The sequence below is a fragment of the Mustela lutreola genome, chromosome 1 (assembly GCF_030435805.1).
Source record: "Mustela lutreola isolate mMusLut2 chromosome 1, mMusLut2.pri, whole genome shotgun sequence".
Taxonomy (NCBI): domain Eukaryota; kingdom Metazoa; phylum Chordata; class Mammalia; order Carnivora; family Mustelidae; genus Mustela; species Mustela lutreola.
Window position 1 is genome coordinate 178,847,719 of NC_081290.1, and position 22,767 is coordinate 178,870,485.

The 22,767-nt window shown below is 43.5% G+C and overlaps 1 protein-coding gene and 1 long non-coding RNA gene across 6 annotated transcripts in view; one reads left to right on the plus strand and one right to left on the minus strand.

Moving 5' to 3' along the window:
• The window catches only part of LOC131820167 (uncharacterized), a 30,703-nt gene extending 19,749 nt beyond the window's left edge, over positions 1-10,954 (plus strand). The window contains exons 3-4 of the long non-coding RNA XR_009349493.1: positions 8,645-8,771; positions 10,056-10,954. This is a non-coding gene — a long non-coding RNA (uncharacterized LOC131820167). The remainder of the gene's footprint in view (positions 1-8,644; positions 8,772-10,055) is intronic.
• A 3,804-nt stretch (positions 10,955-14,758) lies between these two features.
• Positions 14,759-22,767, minus strand: part of KBTBD3 (kelch repeat and BTB domain containing 3) — a 37,035-nt gene continuing 29,026 nt past the window's right edge. For 3 of the 5 annotated variants that reach the window (XM_059179564.1, XM_059179565.1, XM_059179563.1), the window contains one exon: positions 19,673-22,420. In XM_059179564.1, coding sequence (XP_059035547.1) covers positions 20,818-22,420 — 1,603 coding nt within the window. In that variant the 3' untranslated portion in view covers positions 19,673-20,817. Of the gene's footprint in view, positions 15,062-18,460; positions 18,548-19,672; positions 22,421-22,767 lie in introns of those variants that run through there. The other 2 variants (XM_059179562.1, XM_059179566.1) reach the window with 1 other exon arrangement.

The following is a 22,767-nucleotide window of genomic DNA, read 5'->3' on the forward strand; positions in this document are numbered from 1 at the left end:
GTGGCAGATGCCCAGAGCCGACCCTTCTGGAATCCACGGAATGCGGGAGGCAGACGCAGTGGTGGCGGTCACCGCGGAGCATGGGGAGCTTGTCACACGGCCGCAGGGGACGGTGCCAGGCTCCTAGGTGGTTGCTGCCACCCCTGCCTCTGCAAGGGCCTCCTTCGGCCCCACGCGGGCGGGCGCTGGTCCTTGCCCGCTGGCCTGCCTCAAGTGCTGGCCCTGAGGCTCTGGCAAGGATGGGGCGGGTGTGGCGGGTCGGGAAGGCCGCGGGCGGTGACGTCACTGCCCCTTGAAGGACAGAATCCGACTGTGCGTGCCCCTTCAGGGGAGAGGGCTCTTTGCCACGGAAGCTCGCCCGGGGCTTCGAGATGGGTCAGTGGCCGCGCCTGCAGCCTCGGTGGTCGCTTCCAGTTTGGGTGGGATATCTTGTCGGAAACAGAAATTGCCCCATTGTGTTATCTTAAAAACAATCTTTTAATCAAGGACTAGCATTCTTCCTTCCAAAGCCCCATGTGATTGGAAAGCATCCCTACTTTTTTTTTTTTTTTTTTTTTTTTTTACAGCAACAAAATGATTTTCCAATCATGTGAACAAATCAAAAACCCTTAAAGGGATCCTATGGCTCATTGTTTCTTGACGAAGGTAATTTGAAAGAGGAAATAAAAATCAATTGTGCTTCTCTAAATAATAGAAAAGTAAAGGAGAAATTTAAAAAGCAGTAAACTTGTATTGGCTCTTTGTTTTTATCTTTGTAGAGCAAGCATATTTTTAATTTATGGTCAGCTGGTAGACTCCTGATCTGCAGAATTGATCAGTAATGTAGCTCATTCTCAAGCTTTGAGGCATTCCCCGTAATGAAGGAAGGGCTCACTTTTCCATAGTAATTCTCACAGATGATAACCTTATAATGTTGAACTGCAGCTGAATTTGTTCCGCTAATAAGATAGAAAACATGCACCAAATAAAATTTCCAAACTGGGACTTCGCAGCACCCTCCCAATATTGAGCGTTCCTGTCAGTTCAGTAACCTGGTTGATCAAGCTTTTCTGAGAGAGACAATGTGGTTTCAAGAAAACAGTCCTGGTGCCATCATGAACTTGTCTCACCAGCTGTGTGTCTCTGGGCAAGGTGTGCCACCATCTCAGCCTTGCTCACACATCTCTTCCCTCCTGCCAGGGAGCTGGGGCATCTGTGTGACTGGGGGGGTGAATGGGATGTGCGCATGGGCACCGGCCATGGTGCTCTCTGTCCATGGCTTTCCCGGCCCGTGTTGCTGTGATGTCCATGTCAGAAGCCAGGCTAGCCGCGTCGCTGCTGTTGTCACTGACATCATCCTTACTGCTGGTCTCTTTCTCTATTTCTTTTTTGAAGATTTTGTTTGTTTGAGAGAGAGCATGAGCAGGAGGGAAGTTGAGGGGAGGGGTTGAGGGAGAGGGAGAAGTAGAATCCCCATGGAGCAGGGAGCCCAATGTGGGGCTCCATCAGGGGACCCCAGGATCATGACCTGAGCCAAAGGCAGACACTTCACTGACTGAGCCGCCCAGGGGCCCTGCTGTTGCCAGTCTTATTCACACTGCTTGTTACTGCTGCTGATGGGTCAGGGACCCACCGTTTCACCAGAGGCTCCTGCAAAGGGCAACGTGTATCGTCATTTTTCTTGGGTCCCGTTCTTCTAGATAAGCTTTCCTTGGGCTTGGCTAATGGAGACTTGACCCACTCCAGGCTACTCCATACCTGCGCACAGCTGCTCAGGGGCCAGAAGAGCTCGCAGAGACCAGGCGGCCTTCTCGCATATGGTCCTTCTCCCATATCCCTGGACCCCCAGCAAGCACACACCACACTTCGTGTAGACCCTTGATTCTTGTGTCTCTTATTTAACAGTCCCAGACTGTGTAGCTGTGCACGAACAGGAATCTCGTGACCTGCCCTTCCTTATGATGAATCTCCCAGTGAGTACAACCTCCCTCCCAAGCCTAGGGACCCTGCATCTAAAGATTCCAGGTTGCCTGTAGATGGTTTCCTTGTTTAGCATCTGCGAGTCTGTGACTGTGAAGTCCCCTCCTGTGTGGACTCCCAGGTCACCTCTGGGGCCAGGCTTGCCTTGAGGGTAGCACACAGCTGTGTGGACCCAGCCCAGCTATAAGATGGCTCTTCAATTTATCTTTCTAATGTGGTTAAAAAGGAATGAGAACAGAAAGGGGAAGGAAGAAAACAGTGCCCTGAATTTTATTCCCTTTAAGAAAAAATGTTTCAGCAAGTAGGCCATGTATATTTGCATCTTTAAAAAATTAAATCAATACAGTAATCAAACAAAAATCCATTAAGCTATGAGGTAGCAGAGCTACAAATCTATGCTGTTTTTGATGAATGCATTTAGTCAAGGGATAAAATGTTCAGAGGAAAGGCTAAACGCGTCCTTGGTTTTAAATAGATTTGCCCTTGCAAATGCCGTTTGTATATACAGCCTTTACTGCTGAAAGACACGATGGTCAAGAATACAGTTCACGGGGCGCCTGGGTGGCTCAATGGATTAAGCATCTGCCTTCGGCTCAGGTCATGATCTCGGGGTCCTGGGATCGAGTTCCGCATCGGGCTCTCTGCTCAGCGGGGGGCCTGCTTCCCCCTCTGTCTCTGCCTGCCTCTCTGCCTACTTGTGATCTCTCTCTCTGTCAAATAAAATAAATAAAATCTTAAAAAAAAAAAAAAAAAAAGAATACAGTTCACTTTGCCACAAGATACCAGAACTCTAACTGCCCTTTTGGAGAATGCTGAAGTGTTATCACTAAATGGTTACTGAACAGCCACGAGACAGCCTGTACTCTCTTTGGTACTTTGGAACCACTGTAATTTTTATTTTATTTTATTTTATTAGTCACTGTACAGTACATCATTAGTTCTTGATGTACTGTTCCATGATTCATTGTTTGCTTTATAACACCCAGTGCTCCATGCAATCCGTGCCCTCCTTAATACCCACCACCGGGCTCACCCAACCCCCCCACCCCCGTCCCCTCCAAAACCGTCAGTTTGTTTCTCAGAGTCCACAGTCTCTCATGGTTGGTCTCTCCTTCTGATTCCACCCCTCCTTCATTTTGCTTTCCTTCACCTAATGTCCTTAGTGCTGTTCCTTATGTTTCACAAATAACTAAAATCATATAATAATTGATTTTCTCTGCTTGACTTATTTCACTCAGCATAATCTCCTCCAGACGCATCCATGTTGATGTAAAAGTTGGGTATTCATCCTTTCTGTTGGCTGAATAATATTCCATTGTGTATATGGACCACATCTTTATCCCTTCGTCTGTCGAACGGCATGTTGGCTCCTTCCACAGTTTGGCTATTGTGAACATTGCTGCTATGAACATTGGGTGCATATGACACTTCCTTTAACTACATCTGTACCTTTGGGGTAAATACCCAGTAGTGCAATTGCTGGGTCATAGGGTAGCTCTATTTTTAACTTTTTGAGGAACTTCCATGCTGCTTTCCAAAGCGGCTGCACCAGTTTGCATTCCCACCAACAGTGTAAGAGGGTTTCCCCTTCTCCGCATCCTCTCCAATGTTTGTTGTTTCTTGCCTTGTCGATTTTGGCCATTCTGACTGGTGTAAGGTGGTATCTCTATGTGGTTTTGATTTGAATTTCCTTGATGGCTAATGATGTTAAGCACTTTTTCGTGTGTCTGTTAGCCATTTGTATGTATTTTTTGGAGAACTGTCTGCTCATGTCTTCTGCTCATTTTTTGACTTGATTATCTCTATTTTGGGTGTTGAGTTTGAGAAGTTCTTTATAGATCTTGGCAATCAGCCTTTGTCTTTAGTGTCATTTGCAAATATCTTCTCCCATTTCCTGGGTTGCCTCTTTGTTTTGTTGACATTTCTTTTGTTGTGCAGAAGCTTGTTATCTTGATGAAGTCCTAAAAGTTCATTTTCACATTTGTTTCCCTTGCCTTTGGAGATGTATCTTGAAAGAAGTTGCTGTGGCTAATGTTGAAGAGGTTACTGCCTATGTTCTCCTCTAGAGTTTTGTTTTTCTTCTTCTCAACATAGCACATACCCTCCCCAATGTCCATTACCCAGCTACCGCATTCCTCTCACCCCCCACCCCTCCAGTAACCCTCAGATTGTTTCCCGAGATTAAAAATCTCTCAGGGCGCCTGGGTGGCTCAGTGGTTTAGGCCTCTGTCTTCAGCTCAGGTAATGATCTCAGGGTCTTGGGATCAAGCCCCACATCGGGCTCTCCACTCCACTCCTGCTTCCCCCCCATCTCTCTGCCTGCCTCTCTGCCTACTTGTGATCTCTCTCTATAAGGAAAAAAAAATCTCTTATGGTTTGTCTCCCTCTTTGGTTTCATTTTGTTTCATTTTTCTCTCCCTTCTCCTATGGTCCTCTGTCTTGTTTCTCAAATTCCTCATATCAGTGAGGTCATATGATAATTATCTTTCTCTTATTTCACTTAGCGTAATAACCTCTAGTTCCATCCATGTCATTGCAAATGGCAAGATTTCATTTTTGATGGCTGCATAGTATTCCGTGTGTGTGTGTGTGTGTGTGTGTGTGTGTACACATTTTCTTTATCTATTCATCTGTTGATGGACATATAGGCTCTTTCCATGGTTTGGCTATTATGGACATTGCTGCTATAAACATTCAGGTCTATGTGCCTCTTCAGATCACTACATTTATATCTTTAGGGTAAATACCCAGTAGTGCAATTGCTGGGTCATAGGGTAGCTCTATTTTCAACTTTTTGAGGAACCTCCATACTGTTTTCCAGAGTGGCTGCACCAGCTTGCATTCCCACCAATGGTGTAGGAGGATTCCCCTTTCTCCACATCCTCGCCAACACCTGTCATTTCCCGACTTGTTAATTTTAGTCATTCTGACTGACTGGTGTGAGGTGGTATCTCACTGCGGTTTTGATTTGTATTTCCCTGGTGGAGCACTTTTTCATGTGTCTGTTGGCCATTTGGATGTCTTCTTTGCAGAAATGTGTATTCATGTCTTCTGCCCATTTCTTGACCTCAGCTGCAGCAACTTCTTCCTAGACACATCACCAAAGGCAAGGGAAGCAAGGGCAAAAATGAACTATTGGGACTTCACCAAGATAAAAAGCTTTTGCGCAGCAAAGGAACAGTCAACAAAACCAAGAGACAACTGACAGAATAGGAGAAGATATTTCCATTTTCATTCATTTAGAGTTTATATTTGTGTATGGTATAACACAAGGGTCGAGTTTCATTCTTCTATACATAGCTGTCCAATTTTCCCAGCACCATTTATTGAAAGAGACTATTTTTTTCCACTTGTATTTTCCCTGCTTTGTTGAAGATTATTTGACCAGAGAATTGAGAGTTCATATCTGGGCTCTCTATTCTGTTCCACTGATCTATGTGTCTGTTTTTGTGCCAGTACCATGCTGTCTTGGTGATCACAGCTTTGTAATATAGTTTGAAATCAACATTTCCTTGGCAATTCAGGGTCTTTTCTGCTTCCATACAAATTTTAGGATTGTTTGTTCCAGCATTTTGAAAAATGCCGTTGGTATTTTGATTAGGAAGATGTTAAAAGTATATAGATTACCCTGGGCAGCATAGTCATTTTAATGACGTTTTTTCTTCTGATCCATGAACATGGAATGTTTTTCCATCCTTTTGTATCTTCTTTGGTGAACTAATATAATTTTAATTAGAGCAGTTTTTGCCCTTAGAAAGTTTAGAATGAAATACACATCAGGTATAACACAAATATATTGTTTTATTTAATGTTAAGTATATAATTTATTGGATCGTAGAGCAAAGCTACTATTTAAAAAACTGTTACTTCATACTCTTCTTATCTTTAAATCTGCACCGTAAGTTTAAAAGCCAGAGAATTGTATTTGAAAATAAATATACAACTTAAAGTTCAAAATTAGGGGTCCCTGAGTGGCTCAGTCAGTTAAATGTTCAACTCTTGACTTCAACTAAGGTTGTAATCTTGAGGGTCATGAGATCGAGCCCTGCATCAGGCTCTATGTTGAGCATGGAGTCTGCTCTCCCTCTCCCTCACCCTCCACCCCTCCCAGCCTCTCTCTTTCTCCTTCAAATAAACAAACAAACAAACAAATAAATAAATAAATTAACAAATAAATAGGACTTAAAAATAATTTTCAAAATTAGAGTTTCAACAACAAACCCTCCCATGGTACTGTTCCGGACCTGACATTACTGGGAAGATTCTGCATATGTTAAACACACAGAATTCTGACAGTGACCATGTGGTAAGGACACAATTATTCTTCCCATTTTCCAGAGATAGAAACAGAGTCACTGAGGTAGTAAATAGCTTCATGACAGAGTTTTGCTCCTTATACCAAATTCCTAGTGATGGGAATTAAGGGTGGAGGAGGAATGACGTATTCAAATAAAAATAATTTCACATTGCAAAACTGATATGTAAACCTCTCAAATTGTCACAAATAAGACTAAAGTACAACTAAAGGACAACTGAAAGTATAAGACAAACACCAGTTTTTAAAAAAATGACTTTTGGAAATAAAATAGTTATAGGCGTTTTCCTTATGAAGTACCTACTTTAACCCATTATGGATTAGTGCATTAACAGACTCTCTGTAGCAGATTTCTTTAGACATGGGACATAGGTCGGAAAAATAAAGAGGGAAAGCTAATGGAGGGGAAAAGGGTAATTAATGTGTCCTGACAATTTGACCTGGAAGTGGTCATAGGAAAGAGATGATTTAACCTAATTCATAATTTCACCACCTGGAGTAGTTACTCTTGATTATCCAACTGTTCTAATGTATTTAAATTTGTTTTGGCATCGTTCTGGTACTGGTACAGACAAAATATGCAGGGTTCAAATACCTAATTTCATTATTTGACTTTTTTTTTTAAGATTTTATTGATTTGTCTGACAGAGATCATAAGTATCAGAGAGGCAGGCAGAGAGAGAGGAGGAAGCAGAGAGCCCGATGCGGGGCTCGATCCCAGGACCCTGAGATCATAACCTGAGCCGAAGGCAGCGGCTTAACCCACTGAGCCACTCAGGCACCCGTGACTTTTTTTTTTTTTTTTTTTTTAACTCATCTCTCCTCTCAGTATGGGGCTTGAACTCAACGACCCTGAGATCAAGAATCTCCTGCTTTACTAACTGAGCCTGCCAGGTGTCCCTTGACAAGTATTTGTTAAGCATGTACCCAGTAGTAGGTACTTAAGATCCCTGCCTTAATGTAACTTAAGCAGAAGAAAACATAAAATATAACTATACACTGTGTAATAATACACTGTACATGATATATACTATATATGTATGTATATAATATATGTATGTATATGTGCATAATCTATGTATATTATATATATAATACAGTATATTAGAAGATGAGCAGTGGATAAAGGAAGAACAGAGTGTCGGGGTTGGAGGCTCTGGGGACTGGGGTGGTGGCAGGTTTAGCGTGCTCGGGTAAGGTAAGCGTCATTCACAAACTGACATTTCTGCTGAGCTTTGAAGAGGGAGGGGGAGCTGGGAGAGAGCCTTCCTGCAAAGGAAGCCCTCAGCATGGAAGCCCTGAGAAGGGGCCTCCTGTGCTGAGTGAGTGGAGGGAGAATGTAGTAGGTGAGGAGGTCGGTAGGAGACAGTGGGTCTGTGGCACAGGCTTTGGTTTTTTTAGAGAAACTTGGAACCATCTGAAGGTTCTGGGCAAAAGAATGAAATAACCTGATCCACAGAGATCCAACAGGACCACTCTGGCTCCAGTGTTAAGAACAGACTGTAGGGCTCTGAGTGGAAGCAGAAAGACTAGTCAGGAGGCTACTAGGATACTCCACATAAGAGATGGCAGTGGCCCAGGTCAGGGCAGAGGAGGTGGTGATGCTGGTGGTTTTCTGAAGGTAGAGCTTACGGGAATTCCTGACGCATGGGACATAAGGGTGAGCAAGGCGAGTTGAAGATGTCTGCAAAACCTTTGGCGTGAGGAAATGGAAGCACAATGTCTGGGTTGTAAGAAAGGGTAGTAGGAGTTGAGCATTGGAAACCTTAAGTTTTTTGACGTCTGTTAGACGTGACAGGAGATAATATGCAGGAATTTTGATGTAGGAACTTCAGAAGAGGTATGGATTAGAAGTATGCGTTTGGAAGCCATGGGCGAATGGATGGTCCTGACACTGGATGAGGTCACCCAGGGAGATGGTGTGGAGGGAGCAGATAGTCTCAAGCTGGTCCCAAGGGCACCCTCACTTCAGAAGATCTGAGACAAGGGAGGGAGCATGCATAGCAGACTGAGCTGGAGTGAGGCCGCAGGAAAGCCAGAAGAGGGTGAGGTTCTGGAAGCCCCACAAGGAAAGTAAGAAGCGGCTGACAGGTCAGGCAGGAGAAGTATCTGGAGGCCACTGGTGCTCTTGACAGAAGCAGTTGTGGTGAAGTCATTGGCAGAAGCCTGAGCAAAGAAAGATAAGAAATGGACACATGCAGAGAAGTGGGTCAGTTGCTGGAAGGCATATGGCGTCCCCATGTCTGTGTGCTGGTAGGAGTGATCCATGGAGCTGGGAGATGGAAGGAGGAAGGATTGCCGAGGTGACAGGGGGTGTAATCTCACAAGAACACGGCATCTACCACAGCCCCCCTCCCTTGTGATCCCCAGGTACTGTGGTCGCCCGTGGCCAGAACCCGATGACCTTCCTCCTGATGAACTGACGCTACCTCAGTGCCCACCTCACGCCTCTCGCCATGCAGGGGTTTTCCCATCTCCCAAGATCCCAGGAAGAATGGTGAGTCCAGTATGATGAAGTATTGAGAGAGAGACACACCATATTCTTTCATTACAGTGTATTGTTATAGTTCTATTCTGTCACTAGTTATTCTTGTTAATCTCTGTGCCTTGTTTGTAAATGAGATATGTAGGGAGAAACACAATATACTAGGATTTGGTTTCAGGCCTCCCCTGGGGCCCTGGGAGTGGGGCGCTGGTGGGTAGAGACAGAGGGATGCTGGTAGTGGGTAGGTGTGATTGGTGGTGGGAATTTAGAGATGTTCTCATCAGACCACTTGTGCCGAGTTTTGATTTTGCCAAGCGTGACAGAGCAAGACAGGGGCAAAGGATTGGAGCGTGTGATCCTGGGAGCCATCCGAAAGTCTGACAGTGGCACACAAGCAGTCTTTACTTCACAACGTAGTGTTACCTCACAGTCGTAACGGAAAGGGGATACAGAAGCAGAGCTTGGAGGGAACGTGGCTGCCACGCAGAGAGTGACACAAATGCAAGGCAGCAGGGGAGGAGAGGCGAGGCCGGAAGGGGGCCACGTTCTGCGGTGAGAGAACACAAGGTTGAGTCAGCTGTGGAGGTTGAGTGTTAAAAATGGCGTGAGGTCAATCCTCCCTCCCTGCCGCTGTGGCCTCTGTGGTATTTCTTGATTCAGAGTCGATTTTCCGTCCTTAAATCTGTTATTTTGTGAAGGGCTTCAGCCAGCAGAATGCAGAAGTGGCGTCGGGGCTGTCGGAGGCCAGGTCTTGAGGCCTCGAGGCTCTGCGGTGTCGGGGAGTCAGCCCCCTGGGGGGAGGCCCTAGCCGCGGCCCTGTGCTGGCCCGTGCGGTAGACGCTGGCCACGCGGGGCTCCTCAGCCCTTGCCATGGGGCTGGTAGCTGAGAAACGGGCTCTTGGGCTTCCAGCCATTTTCATCGGTATTATTTTTGGTGTAAATAGCCACGTGCGGCTGGCGCTTCCTGTGGGGAACTGCGTGGTCCTCGAGGAAACAGACACCGCGGCCGCGTGAACGGGGACGGAGCATCCCCTGGGGAAGCCAGCCCCCTGCTGCCGTGCGGGGGGGCCCCCAGCCCTGGGTGAACCCCTCCAGCCACCAGCGTGTGGAGTGGAGATGAGCTGTCCCCGCTAACCCTGCAGCAGCAGGAGCAAGAAGGCTGTCTTCAGCCACTGAATTTGAGGGAGCTTGTCACGGGAGCTGACCAGTAGGTGACTGGTGAAGACGGTGGCGAGAAGGGCCTGCCCTCCAGCAAGGCCTGCCACACCTTCCTGCCTCATGCCTTCCCCCTCACAGGCCGTAAGGGTTACTCCGCGGAAGCGCTGACTGCACAGGCCCAGTGGAAGGAATGAAGGTGCTGGAAGTAGAACGGGTGAGGAGAAACCTTCTCACTTATTATGGACGAGGGTCTCCTGCTCAGAAAACCCCAGTGGCCCATGGAGGAACAAGGCAGAACCAGGATGTTTGGGCCCCGCTGCTGCATTCGAGGGCCTCTTCCTGGGAGCCCTGCTCCCTCCTCCACCCCACAGGACACCTTCCTTTTCTGTTTTGTTTTGTTTTCCCTCAAGGTCCTGTCTTGGTTTTCAGTGTAGCCCACTTAAGGCCAGTGGGGGTGGCTGGAGAGCAGGATGGAGCCAGGATTGTTTACAGCTGTTGGCCTGACTCCTCTGGCCTGACTCCTCTGAGAAGCACCGGTTTCTACTCCCAGCACCAACTCCCTTGTTGCTGAGGTGCTGACTCCGCATCCTGTGGGTTCCCCGGTGTCCTTGGTCACAGGGAACTGATGCTCCTTGTCTCTGCTCTCCTTTACTGCCCCGATGCTGCAGAAACGACATCTGCAGGGTCAAGGCGGGCCCGTGAATTATTAATGAAAGGGATCATTTTACCTGAGTGGAATTTTTCCCTCCTGACCATTGTCATGCTTCCTTTCCAAATGTCCATTGGCTGACCGCCGCACCCTTTCTCAAGTCTGTGCTTTATTTTGGTGAGGATGTACTTGGGGAACAGATGAGAAATGGTACTCTCCCTCAACTGGCGGGGGGAAAATGTTAAAGCTGTCCCCTGCACACTCTGTGACACATTGTGTAGGGCTGGGTATGGACCCCAGGGGAGGGGATTATTGAGAAGACTTTGTTCATTCCAAAATTTACACATTTTTCTGCATTACATTTTGTGCAAATAAAATATTCACTATATCTGAGAGTCCTTGTAGACTCCTAAGAGCCCTCACCCATTTGGGGGCTGTTCTAGGGTTCTGGGGTCTTGGCTTGTCTGACCCTCTGCTCATGTGTGTGCAGGAAAGTGGGCTTCATTCTCCTTCTGGCATCAGCCACAGGAGCTGAGCTTGACCTTGAAAGCTGTGGGTCAGGGAGCATAAGGGAATTCTCATCTGTGCGGGCAGATGTGGAAGTCAAGGCAGAGTGGGGGAGGGAGAAGGGAGAAGAGGAGAGAGAAAACCAAAAATGGGGCCAAAACCCCATCTGGAAAAACACTTCTGATTTTCTTGCTGTTATACCTCCATGCTTTGTACGGTCATGACACACGTCGGTGGGACAAGAAGCGGCGGTTGAATGAACAGATGACTAGATGAGAACCTTGTGGTTGAACCTAGGAAGGAATAGTTAGGGCCAAGTCCAAGCTCTGTTAGGCATTAGCCATGTTTTACTTTGTCCACCATTCCCTCTGCCGAGGTAGAAGTGGTATTTCTTAGACTTAAAATTTTATCTCTAACTGTTGGATTTAAGACTGGTAGCACAGTGAAAGGTTAGGGGAAGTTGGTCCTGCTGAAACGAAGGAAGAAAAAGTAGCAGAGGAGACATGGGCATTGTACTGAACATTTCCCACCAGCAGGCACTGTGTCAAGCGTATCACACCCGCTGTCTTGATTCTCACAACATTTTGTGGGAGCTACAACCAGTAGCCCGGTTTTACTGATGAAGAAGCTGGGCACAGACTTTAAAGTAACTTTGTCAAGTTAATGCAGCTTTTAAACCACTGTCGGTGGTCCACTGAGAGCCGGCCTCGTCGGCCTGAGCCACAGGTTTCCCTGTGGCTTACTGTTAAGAAGTAAGAAGTATTTGCAGTGCTTATGGAAAATATGAGTTCCCAGGACCCGAATCTAGGCTTATTGAATCAAAATAACCAACAAGGAGATCCTGGATTCTGTATCTTTAACTGGCACTCTAGATGATGGCCTTTTTTAAAAGCAAGTTTGAGGTACACTACGGATGCTATATGCTCCCGGTGGCTATTCCATTACTAAAATTACTGGTTAGAGCTTCAATATGTTACTTATGCATGGAAGAACGTTCAATGCTTTGAACTGTTGAATAATTTTCTGCATAAAAATTCCTAGAAACATGAGTATAGCTTGTGATCCTTAAGAAGGAACATGAACTCTGTATTTTATTTCTTTAGGAATAGATACAAGGTGAATACTATTTGTAAAAGAAACAAAAAATTCACTGATTTGTTTAAAGGTTGTTTAAAAAAGATCTATAAATAGTTTGAATTCCAATTAATGTTTCATAACATAAAAGGATGGTTAATCTCTAAAAGGAAAACATTAAGGCTAATTGGATTTTTAAATCTGAAAAGCCCACAGGGAAAGCCTTTTCTTGATTAAAAAATTTAGCTCATTTTACAGCATATATTTTGGTCAGGGTTAGGGAAGGGTAATTAACTTCCTATGGAAGATTCACTAATTAACACTAGCGCCAAATCAGGCTACACAAACCTTGAACTTGGAAGAAATGCAAAAATATTTATCAGGTGCAGTGCAGTAGAATCTAAAACTATAAATATTAGGATGATCTGTTTAATATTAATGCCTACATTCTATTTTAAGTCCCACAGATTTCTTAATTTTTTTTCTTGATATTACTAAGTTTGCTATCTTGGGTCTAGTTTCATCAAGCTTTGTAGAGTCTTTAAGATTGCAAAATTTAATAAATGCAAACAAATTTTATCCTGGAAACATTTTTTTTAAAGATTTTATTTATTTATTTGAGAGAGAGAGAGAAAGTGAGGGAGCATATAGGAGGGGAGAAGGTCAGAGGGAGAAGCAAACTCACCATGGAGCTGGGAGCCCGATGCGGGACTCGACCCCGGGACTCTGGGATCATGACCTGAGCCAATGGCAGTCGCCTAACCAACTGAGCCACCCAGGCACCCATGGAAACATGGGTTTTATACAAGTATTTAAAAATACAGCCTGTAGTTTTAATTAATTAAGCCTCATTAATTGATTGGTTTAGTGTCACATTGCCTAAAAAAACATCATTTTTTAGTTTCAAAAACTTCAAAACACTTTATAAACATTATTTTGACTCTATGGTCATCGTAAAAGTGGTATTAATTTTTAGGACTATTATTTTTCTCTGTAAAATATACCTATAAGTCAATGAAAATCTGTTTATTGGCTAAATTGCTCCAAGTAGTTTTTGCTAGAACATACTGGGTACTTCATTCAGTAAATGCGTGAGGCCCCGTAGCAGAGTAGTGACTGACGCTGAGTGATTGGAAAGGGGATAAACTGCTAGTTTAAGTGTCCTTTGCAATTTATTTTCTGTAAGTACGGAGTTACACTTTGTCCCTGAGGGGCTTTTCTCTCTCTCTCTCTCTCTTTTTTTTCTTATTATGGGGGCAGGTAGGACAAATTCGGGTAGATTTAGAATTGGGGAAAGAACTTGAAATGGCAGCACGTCAGACGGACATTTTGTTTCATGACCTAAGAACAAAGCTTCCCTTCCTTTCTCTTTCTTTATTCCTTTCCTTTTCTTTCCCTTCCATTCCTTTCCTTTCCCTTTCTTCCTTCCTTCTTCTTTCTTTTGTGTGTATGTGTGAGAGAGAGAGAACAAGCAAGCAGAGGGCAGAGGGAGAGGGAGAGAGAGAATCTTAAGCAGACTCCACACTGAGCACAGAGCCTGACGTGGGGCTTGATCTCACAACCCCAAGATCGTCACCTGAGCTGAGACCAGGAGTCAGATACTTAACCAACTGAGCCACCTAGGCACTCCTACCTTGATGTTTCTAATAAGCTTTTGAGAGTCTTTTGTGTAGGGGATTAAAGAGAAGGAATGATTCCAGGTTTGAGGGACAAAGGGAATAGCAGAAGCTGGAGGCAGATGGGGAATTGGAGGCAAGAAGAGACTCTTTGGAGCAGTGAGTCTGGACCAGCAGTTAACGGGAGTGCCAGAGAGCTTTAGAAATTCAGAGAAGGCAGCTGGCCTTATGCAGTCCTGTGGGATAGGGACGGACTTGGTTTTTCAACGGTTGGGTTTCTGAGGAGGAACTCTGTTTCCACCTGGACAGTAGTGCAGAGAGGAACCTGGGAGCCAAGGTCAATGTCATTAGTAAATGACACATAGGAAGAAATCACCACATAGGAAGGCCAGAGACATGATGGAAAATGGGCCTATGCAGAAAGAGGAAACATGACAGGAATTGGAACTGACACATTTGTCCAGTGTAAACACATGAACAATCTTTCCATGGTCCGAGTCCATCTTCGGGCCCCCTTCCTAGCTTCCCCCAGGCATCTGGGCTTATGAGTTAGGGAGGAGGTTTATTGCCCAGAAGCTGGCTGTTGCATGTGTGCCTTGATCCAGGGAGGCAGGGATGGCCAGGTCCGGGGCCGTGCACAGCCGGCTGGTGTCTGCTGCTGTCATTTGTGGCTCAGGGACCTTTGGTTTCTTCTTCCTTAGCTCTTAGGGTCTGGGGGTGGGGGTCTCACACACCTGTGACTCCTCTGAAGTCTGAGGGGTGCTGTGCTCTCTCGGATGGGGGTGTCCGCCTTGAAGCGCATGCAGGGCCCTTTCTCAGAGCTAGAGGTCCCTTCGGAAACCCTCCCCCCAAACTCCCGCCACCATACCCTGGAACCCCAAGTCTGATCAGAGCACTCAGGGCATCTGGGGAGCAGAGGTGGCGAGAAAATGAGCAGCTCAGCACCCACCTGCGCCCACTGCTTTCCTTTCCAGTAACCACAGGTACACACAGAATGTGTTCTTTTCTGAGATACATTTTAATAAATTATTTTACAGAATTGAAATGTTCACTACATGGTAATATGGTTCACATGGACCTGCAGAAATTCTGATTTTGTTTCTCGAAGCATATCGCAAAAGCCCACATTCCACAATAGGGAAATGAAGAAACTTGTTTGCATACACAGGGTTCAGTAACCGGAGCACTGGCTCCTCCCGTGCCGAGGATGTCGCTGAACTATTGGGTTCTAATAGGGGACGAAAGTGGGTTGCATGTCTGCTAAGGAACTTTGCAGTCATTGTCTTATATATGATCACCTTTGAAAGGAAGCACAGAATTAGATACAAAATTCACTGAGAACAAACAGTTCCTAAGCACTAAAAAAGCAGGTAGATAAATGACTGGACCTATAATTCTACTTCCAGGAACCAACCGTGCATATATGGCGCAGCCGTCCGTGTTCTCCAACAGGGCTCTGCGTCTCGCTCTCAACAAATGCTTCAGTGTTAGCTCTCCCAAACTAACAAAAACTACAGCCATGTAAATCCCCTAACCCAGGCTTCTCGGACTTTGACCATGAGACAGGTCTCAGATATTACAAAAAGAACACACACATTCATAACTGAAGTCTGATGTGCTATCCTTCTAAGAGGTCAGATCCTGAAGTAGATCAAAATGATTTCCTTTGTCCGTGGAAATAAGTTGCAAAATGTACAGCTATAATGTACCTACTCAGTAACAATATAGTTGTAACAAATCTTTGTTTCACATATTGGGTCAACAGAATAGCAGTTTACTGGATGTCTAATTATATGCAGGCACTATGCTAATTGCTAGGTCCAGAAATGATGAATACATTGTCCCTATTCCTAAGAGCTTCCAATTAAATGAGGAAAACAGACACAAAAAGAAATATTTAGACCACAACGTGATACTCAGGGAACTGTACTGTTACGCCAGCCGCCTTGTTTCCCTTGAAACCAACAGCATCATTTGGTGAACTAGTTAGACAGCTGTGGTGGGGAATGCTGTCCAAGTCAATGGGATGAGTAGAGCTGCCTGGCTCATAGCATTGTTCAGCAGCGGCGTCGTTATAGGGAGAGGGCATACTCTAGCCAACCAGACTAACAGTACAGGTGAAGCTCAGCACTTAGATCGCTGTTACCATAAGGCTAATCTTCATTGATTTGTAAGCAAATTGTCCTCTCATTACCCACCAAGGATGTGACTGCTTTGGTTTCTTTCTATTTCTGTATACTTTTTGAGGTCTTTATTAGAAGTGGTTTTAAGAGTCTGAAAACCCTAGCTAATGGCAAATGATTGAAAGACTTACTAAAATTTGGCTTTAGAATTCCTCTCCCAGAAAACTTGTATTTGTAGTTTATGTTGATGGTTGGGGGGGGGGGGACTTAAAAGGAGAAAGACCTAGCTGGGCTCTAGTTCAGAATGGATTTGTAACAACTAGAGCAGGTTCGGGGATGAAAATGCCTGAATTATCAAGAGATTCCACAATGCTGGTCATGCTTAACCCACAGAAAAGGTGAGAGAATTAGGATAGATTTTCTGAGGCACCTGTAAGAAAAGGCATGTAACCCCAGCCGTTGTGGCAGGTTTTAAAGTGCTAAGCATTTCAACAGGAAGGAAAATAACACCTTGTTTTTACAGGAAGGGGAGACATGCTTACAGTTTGAAATACTTGTGGAGAGACAGGGGCAGGAAGTTAATGCTGGGAGGAAGCAGAGCTTTCTATGTGAGCAGTAATAGAACTTTTAAGAAATGAAGGCATTGAGCTCTTTATTCCTGAAAGAACTGAATTAGAAATTGGAAAAAAAAATCATTTGTCAGGGTGAATCACCTGTCAGTGTGTTTTGTAATTTAGAGGGGCTTTGTCTCCAGCATGTCAGAAGCTGTGTTAGATTCTAAGGCTATTTTCAAGTTGGAATAGGAGTCTAGGATTTAGAAGTTATCTTTTGATCAATGTATAATAGTACCATCCTGTGATTATATTCCCTAACGAGATATTAAATTTAATTAAGCATTATTAGTGCCATCCAACAGAATCGATTTGTAAACACATCTAGGTTTTTAAGATATAAAGATATTCTTTTAAATCAAATACTCTTTAACTAGAATCACTACATTTAACTAGACAGCAACATTTGCAGCAAAACGGGCACTAATTCAGGAGAAAATTTTAGGTGCTGGTCTTTCAGTGTCTGTTCTCCGTGAAACAGATGTGCATCCACAGGAGAGAGGAGGAAAAGGCCCTATTAGCAGTGCACTAAAAACATCAGCACCATTGATAGATTTTTCCTGAGTGATTAAAAAGAAAAAAAAAAAAAAAAAGAATGAAGAACAGATCGTCTCCAATAAGACTGGTCCTAAACTGGCGTAGTTGTTAGACTCTGGTCCTACTGAAACCTTGCATGTGCAGAGCTACTGAGCTACTGAGATCAAGTTCCTTAGAATCTAAAATGCTCAATAAATCAGAGGAGGCAGTCATCAGTTATACGTCAGAAAACTAGAAAAATGGGAAAGTGTAAAGAGCATGTAGAAATCTTTGGTTGTTGACTGCTGTATTGGACTTAACGGGGTGGACCATGGGCCACAAGGCCCGTCTGAGGACGTGTCTTACTCTAAATATGGTTTTTCAAAGGGGAGTCAAGTGATTTCTTACGTTGAATGGAAATCTGCTTCCCTATGAAGTCTAGCCTTTCTTTTTAGGTTGCCCTCCAGGGCTGCCCATGGAAGCCATTTCCAACTCTAAATATCAAAGACTTTCCACACACAAGATCCAATTAAACTGAGAATGAGCACCTAACAGTAACACTACATGGTCCACACCATACTTGATCGTTAGATTGTATTTACTGCTTCCCTATCTCGGAATGTCAATACATGTTTCTCTCTACTTGAGTCTGATTTTCTGAACGGTCCCCTTAAGCGAGGCATACCATGCTCCAATCCAGTTGCTCTCGATACCAGATGTGGTCACTCTCAAAGCACACTCGCTTTCCAGAGTAGCAGATCAAATACTGCCATGATAAAGACTTCCCACCCAGAACCAGAGCTGAGTGTGCTGGGAAGGTAGTTAATTTTGATTATGCAAATATTCTTCCTACTGCCCAGTTTTTCAAGCAATAAATGAACAAAAGGTGCTCCACATTTGAAATCAAGTTTGTGGATCACTCTGGGCGTGCCCATTCACTTTGAACTGATCTCATATAAATGTTCAATTGAATCGTCTTCATATATAATAATGCCAGAGACCTACTTTCAATTTTAGAAGATGTATTAGATTTGTGTGTGTGTGTGTGTGTGTGTGTACATAATCCAAATGATAAAGGACTTAGAAATGTTTAACAGAATTTTTCCACAAGAACGAAAGCAACCTAGGTAATGAGCACAATTATTTTGTCTCTTACATTGCATTATTGGCTGAACAAGGATCATGAAGGGAAAGCAGACTTTAGAGAAAAAAAAAAAGACTTGGGGAAGAGGCCATAGATAAAGGGATGTGTTGTTTCCTCTGACCTAACTTTACAGACAGGAATACAGCAGTTCTTTCTGGGGGTTCTGAGAATAACCTTGAAAGATCAGATACTTGCCTGTCGGAGATCCAGAATGGAGTCAGGCCAGAACGACAGGCATGGTTCTCAGACTGTAAAGCCAGGGATCGGCAAGATGAGAAGGCTATACCCAGTTCAGTCACTTACCACGTGTGCATGTGGCTGGGTTCCTCGAGGGTGCGGGACACAGACAACCATTTTGTCAATATGGCAGACAGATAATGAAAGTGCCACCTTTACAAGAAGATGTAAAATTAGAACAAGATCAGTCATTAATGGAGCCAAGCCCAGCCCAGCAGTCTGTGCTCTGATGCCAAGGATCAAAGTAAAAAAACAAAAACAAAACAAAAAAACCATAGTAAATAAAGGAAGAATTCAGGTGTTGATGACTAGATGGAGTACTTTTCTTGGTGTTGTAACTGACAAAGAGCACCCAGTTGTGGATGTAAAGGGATGGCAATGAGAAAAACATGATCAACAAGTCAAGTGCAGCAACTGTAGAAAAAAAGCCTCGTGTGTTAGAAAGTGTATTAAATCAAATGCAGGGGGAGCTTCCTAGGCCTTGTTTCTAGAAACATTACCATGAACCAACAGCTAATGAGAAGATTGGCAGACATCAAGATAATCTGATAATGAATCAAGATCAGGAAGGGATTGTTTCGCCTTAGTTTTTCCTTTCTGGAAGAGATGAACAATTCCTAGAGTCAGTAATTAATATTTATTTTAAACATACTTTAATTATTTATATATGTTTAAGTTAACAGTTCATTAAATCCAGATAGGTGACCCACTGTGTTATGGTCTTCCCTAAATAATTTTTTCATAGCCACAAGTATACACACAAAATCATTCACTGAACTTCCTTTTTTCTTGCACACACAGACACACAGACACAAACACATAAACACATACATATGGGAAAGGGCAGAGCCCACTTAGGAGGGACAGCCCACAATTCTACAGAATACTTTTTATGCAACAGCCATCTGATTAGGGACAGTCCAATTTTGGAAATGCATGATCATGTAGTCTAATATTCTGTTCTATTTTGAAAAAATATATATATTTGAAGCTTATGAATGCATAAACTTATATGGTATAGTGGAAGGACCTTTATTTAGGTTTATTTCTACTTTTACAACCTAAAATAGTTATATCTTTTAAACTAATGAAAGAAACATACTCTCTTACAACCCAGAATCATCCTACCTGAGAACAAGGATGATTGATACTCTTTCTTTGTTTGGGTGAAAGATGATGAAGCATCTAAACAGTTACAGCAAGTTGTGAATTTGAGCAACACCAAAAACCTAGTCATTTTAAAAAATTTAGAAAATAAATCACTGTGACCAAGTTACATAAGTTGTAAACCAACACGATGCTTTATGGTTGATATATATCATCAAAGGAAACTGATATGGTACTAATTTAAATGTTGAAATTTCTTTTCTTTTTTCTTAATGTTGAAATTTCTTACTGCAACTCAAATTTGAACATTTAAAAAATTATGAAAATCAACATAAGGACACACTGATCTAGAGGCCAGATTTCCTACATCCTCAATTATGTTGGAACCTGGCAAGGATAGAGAATAAGTATTTGAGGACCACCATCTTGGAATCCAAGAACTTCACTCAGAAGGTTATGATAGACTCAGATTGGTTGTAACTTAGAACTAATAATTAAATCAAGAATGTTAATTTACTGAGCCTGAGCCAGAAAATGAGAAAGATAATGATACTGCTAGAAACTAAAACCAACAAACACTGGGATCTAATAGAAGAAGCAATTTTAAAAGCATTTCAGTAACTGCCATTGGCATTATGGCATTGTAGCATGGGACATTATGCTTTAATGAAGAGTTGAATCATAAAAAAAGTCAAGCCATGTTGAGTGTACAGCTTAGAAGCCTAGGGAAATACACAGCATTTTAGAAAAGTTTACCTAACCCCCAAAAAAAGAGGAGGGAAAAGAAAAAAGGAAGGGCTGAAAAGAAGCTAAGCCAGGATCAGAAAGGGTAAGAATTCAGCAACTCTTACTCCTGTAGTAACGGGACAGACTTCTTACCTCTTTCTAATTAAAATTTCACTTCACCTAATATAATGTGCAAATAATCCATTTTCACTACCTTAAGAGATTTTCCCCACCTAGATAGTACAAATCTGTGAACACTGATTTGTTCTTACTAGTCTTTTATGGATAAAGTACTCTAAAAATCAAGACAGCAATGCCTACGAGTTTTATTTACAGATGAGAATACTAAGTGTTCTGGATTCTCCAAGATTCAGTTATATTCAGTATAATGTTTGGTGAATGTATTTTGTCTTTGAAATTTCTGGCAACTGCTAAGTCATATATGCTTACATTCATAGTGATTCTCTAACAGACGGTACATTTTATTTTACTAAGAGGTAAAGGCCTTGTTACCAACTATTATGGTTAGTAGATTTACGGTAGGTTTCTAGAACTGGAATAGTTTTAGAATGTCTAAGCACATGCTCCCTTCAGAAATGGTTAGAAAACCATGGGTCTCTGTATTTATTGAACTGAATCACCTGACAGTAGAATTCCGTTAAGGCTCTTGGCATCGGAGCGACTTCCTCCCACTCTGACCTGCTGCTGTGGTAGACTTGGACTTCATCTGTGATTTCGTCCGGGGCGTAATCGCCGCCCAAGATGTAAATTTTATCTTCAATCCCAACCGCGCCTGCGTTGAAGCCCGCACACTCAAAAGAGCCTTCCCCCTTCCAGACGCAAGTATCTGGACAAAAACTATACACCTTGTAGGTGGAAAGGTCACATATGTACAGTGTGCAGTTTACTGGGACAGCTTTGATCAGCGTTGCATGAAAAAACTGCCCGAACTCTGCTACTAGTTCAGACCATTGGTCAGTGGTCGCGTTGTATTTAAAAAAGCAGTCGAGCGACGGGTTAAAGGCATCTGTAATCTCTACCTCCGACCCAAGGACATAGATGACATTCTGGCATGCGCTGGCTTCGGGGTAGTATATGCCCCTGGGTAAGGGGCTAACAGACATCCATTCTTTGGAAAGAGGGTTGTAAGACTCAACGTCCAAGAGACTTTTAATGTCTTGAGACCCTCTGGTCTTTCCACCTATGACAAATAACCTGTTGAGAGCCAGAACAGACGTATGCATGGTTCTTGGGGTCTTCATAGTTGATACCAGGAAGAAATCGTTTTTAACCGGACAGTAGCACCAGGTTTGGTCAGTCGCGTCGTGGTAGGACTCTGCGATGTGAAGCCGCACGGTTCTGCAGCACGGCCCCTTGCAGCCCCCGGTCAGGAATATCTTCTCACCATAACTAGACAGACTAGACCCTGGCAGATCGATCAGATGCGACTGTGGCAGTACTTTCCAGGAGTCACTGTTGATGTTGTAGCAAAATGTGTATTGGTCGCCTCCGTTCTCCTCGGTTTTGTGGACAAAGATGTATTTCTCGGTGGTGGATGGCCGAGCGTCAGGGAAGAGTCCGCCAGAACCTTGCACGCACTTCACGGCATCCATGACCATGTCAAAACAGTTCGTGCTCTTGAGTAAACATTCCTCGTTGAGCAGACAGTCTCGAAGCGTCTCCTCAGATAACTGATGTAATCGGACTTTTTTAATCAAATAAGGCAGATGCTTTTGCCTTGATTCTAGGTTATGTTTGGTCCAACTAAGGACAACTTTCAGGACAGTTTCTTCCTCGGGGACATTTAAGTCATCTGATTCTAGACATTTTTGCAGGACTCCAAAATTCATCTCTAAGAAATCACTGGATTTAAATAGCAAGGAAAAGTGGTTCTGTACAAAGTAGAGGGCGTGATCGAACAAGCGAGGGGAGCCATAGCTGTCTGATATAGATAGTAACTGTAGACAGTTGACAAGGTTAATGCTTTTTATTAAAAAGTCACTGCAAGCTTTGGCCAGGAAGGAGACTTGAAGAAATGAGGACAACTGGAAGAACATTTCCACATTCTCATCTGTTATCTGTGTTTTCCCGGTATAGGCGTAGTCAAGGAACGCCTTCACAGCTTTGGAGGACAGATTCGTGATGGTGACACTCCCACCATCTCTCTCTCTCATGTTTACTTCAAACATAGCCCTGCAACAGTGAAGAACAGAGAAGAACACGTGGGAAGAGGTCATTCTGTGCTAGCTGTCAACATTACCTTCCAGACGCTTCCTTGACCCTTAGGTTGATTTAAAATATATTTCAGACATGTCAAGTTTATCTTTATGAATTATCTAGAAGAGTAGTATACCGCATTGTTTATCTTTAAACATAACTCCCATACTACAGAATACACACATGATAGCCAAGCTATTGCAACTCATCCAGAGAAGACTGTAAGAAGAGTCACGTTTGGTGAACTAATTACATGCTTTTAAATATTATTCATAAAATTAGGGTAAAATCTCTCTAATGGCTGAATTTCTTTTTTTTTTTTT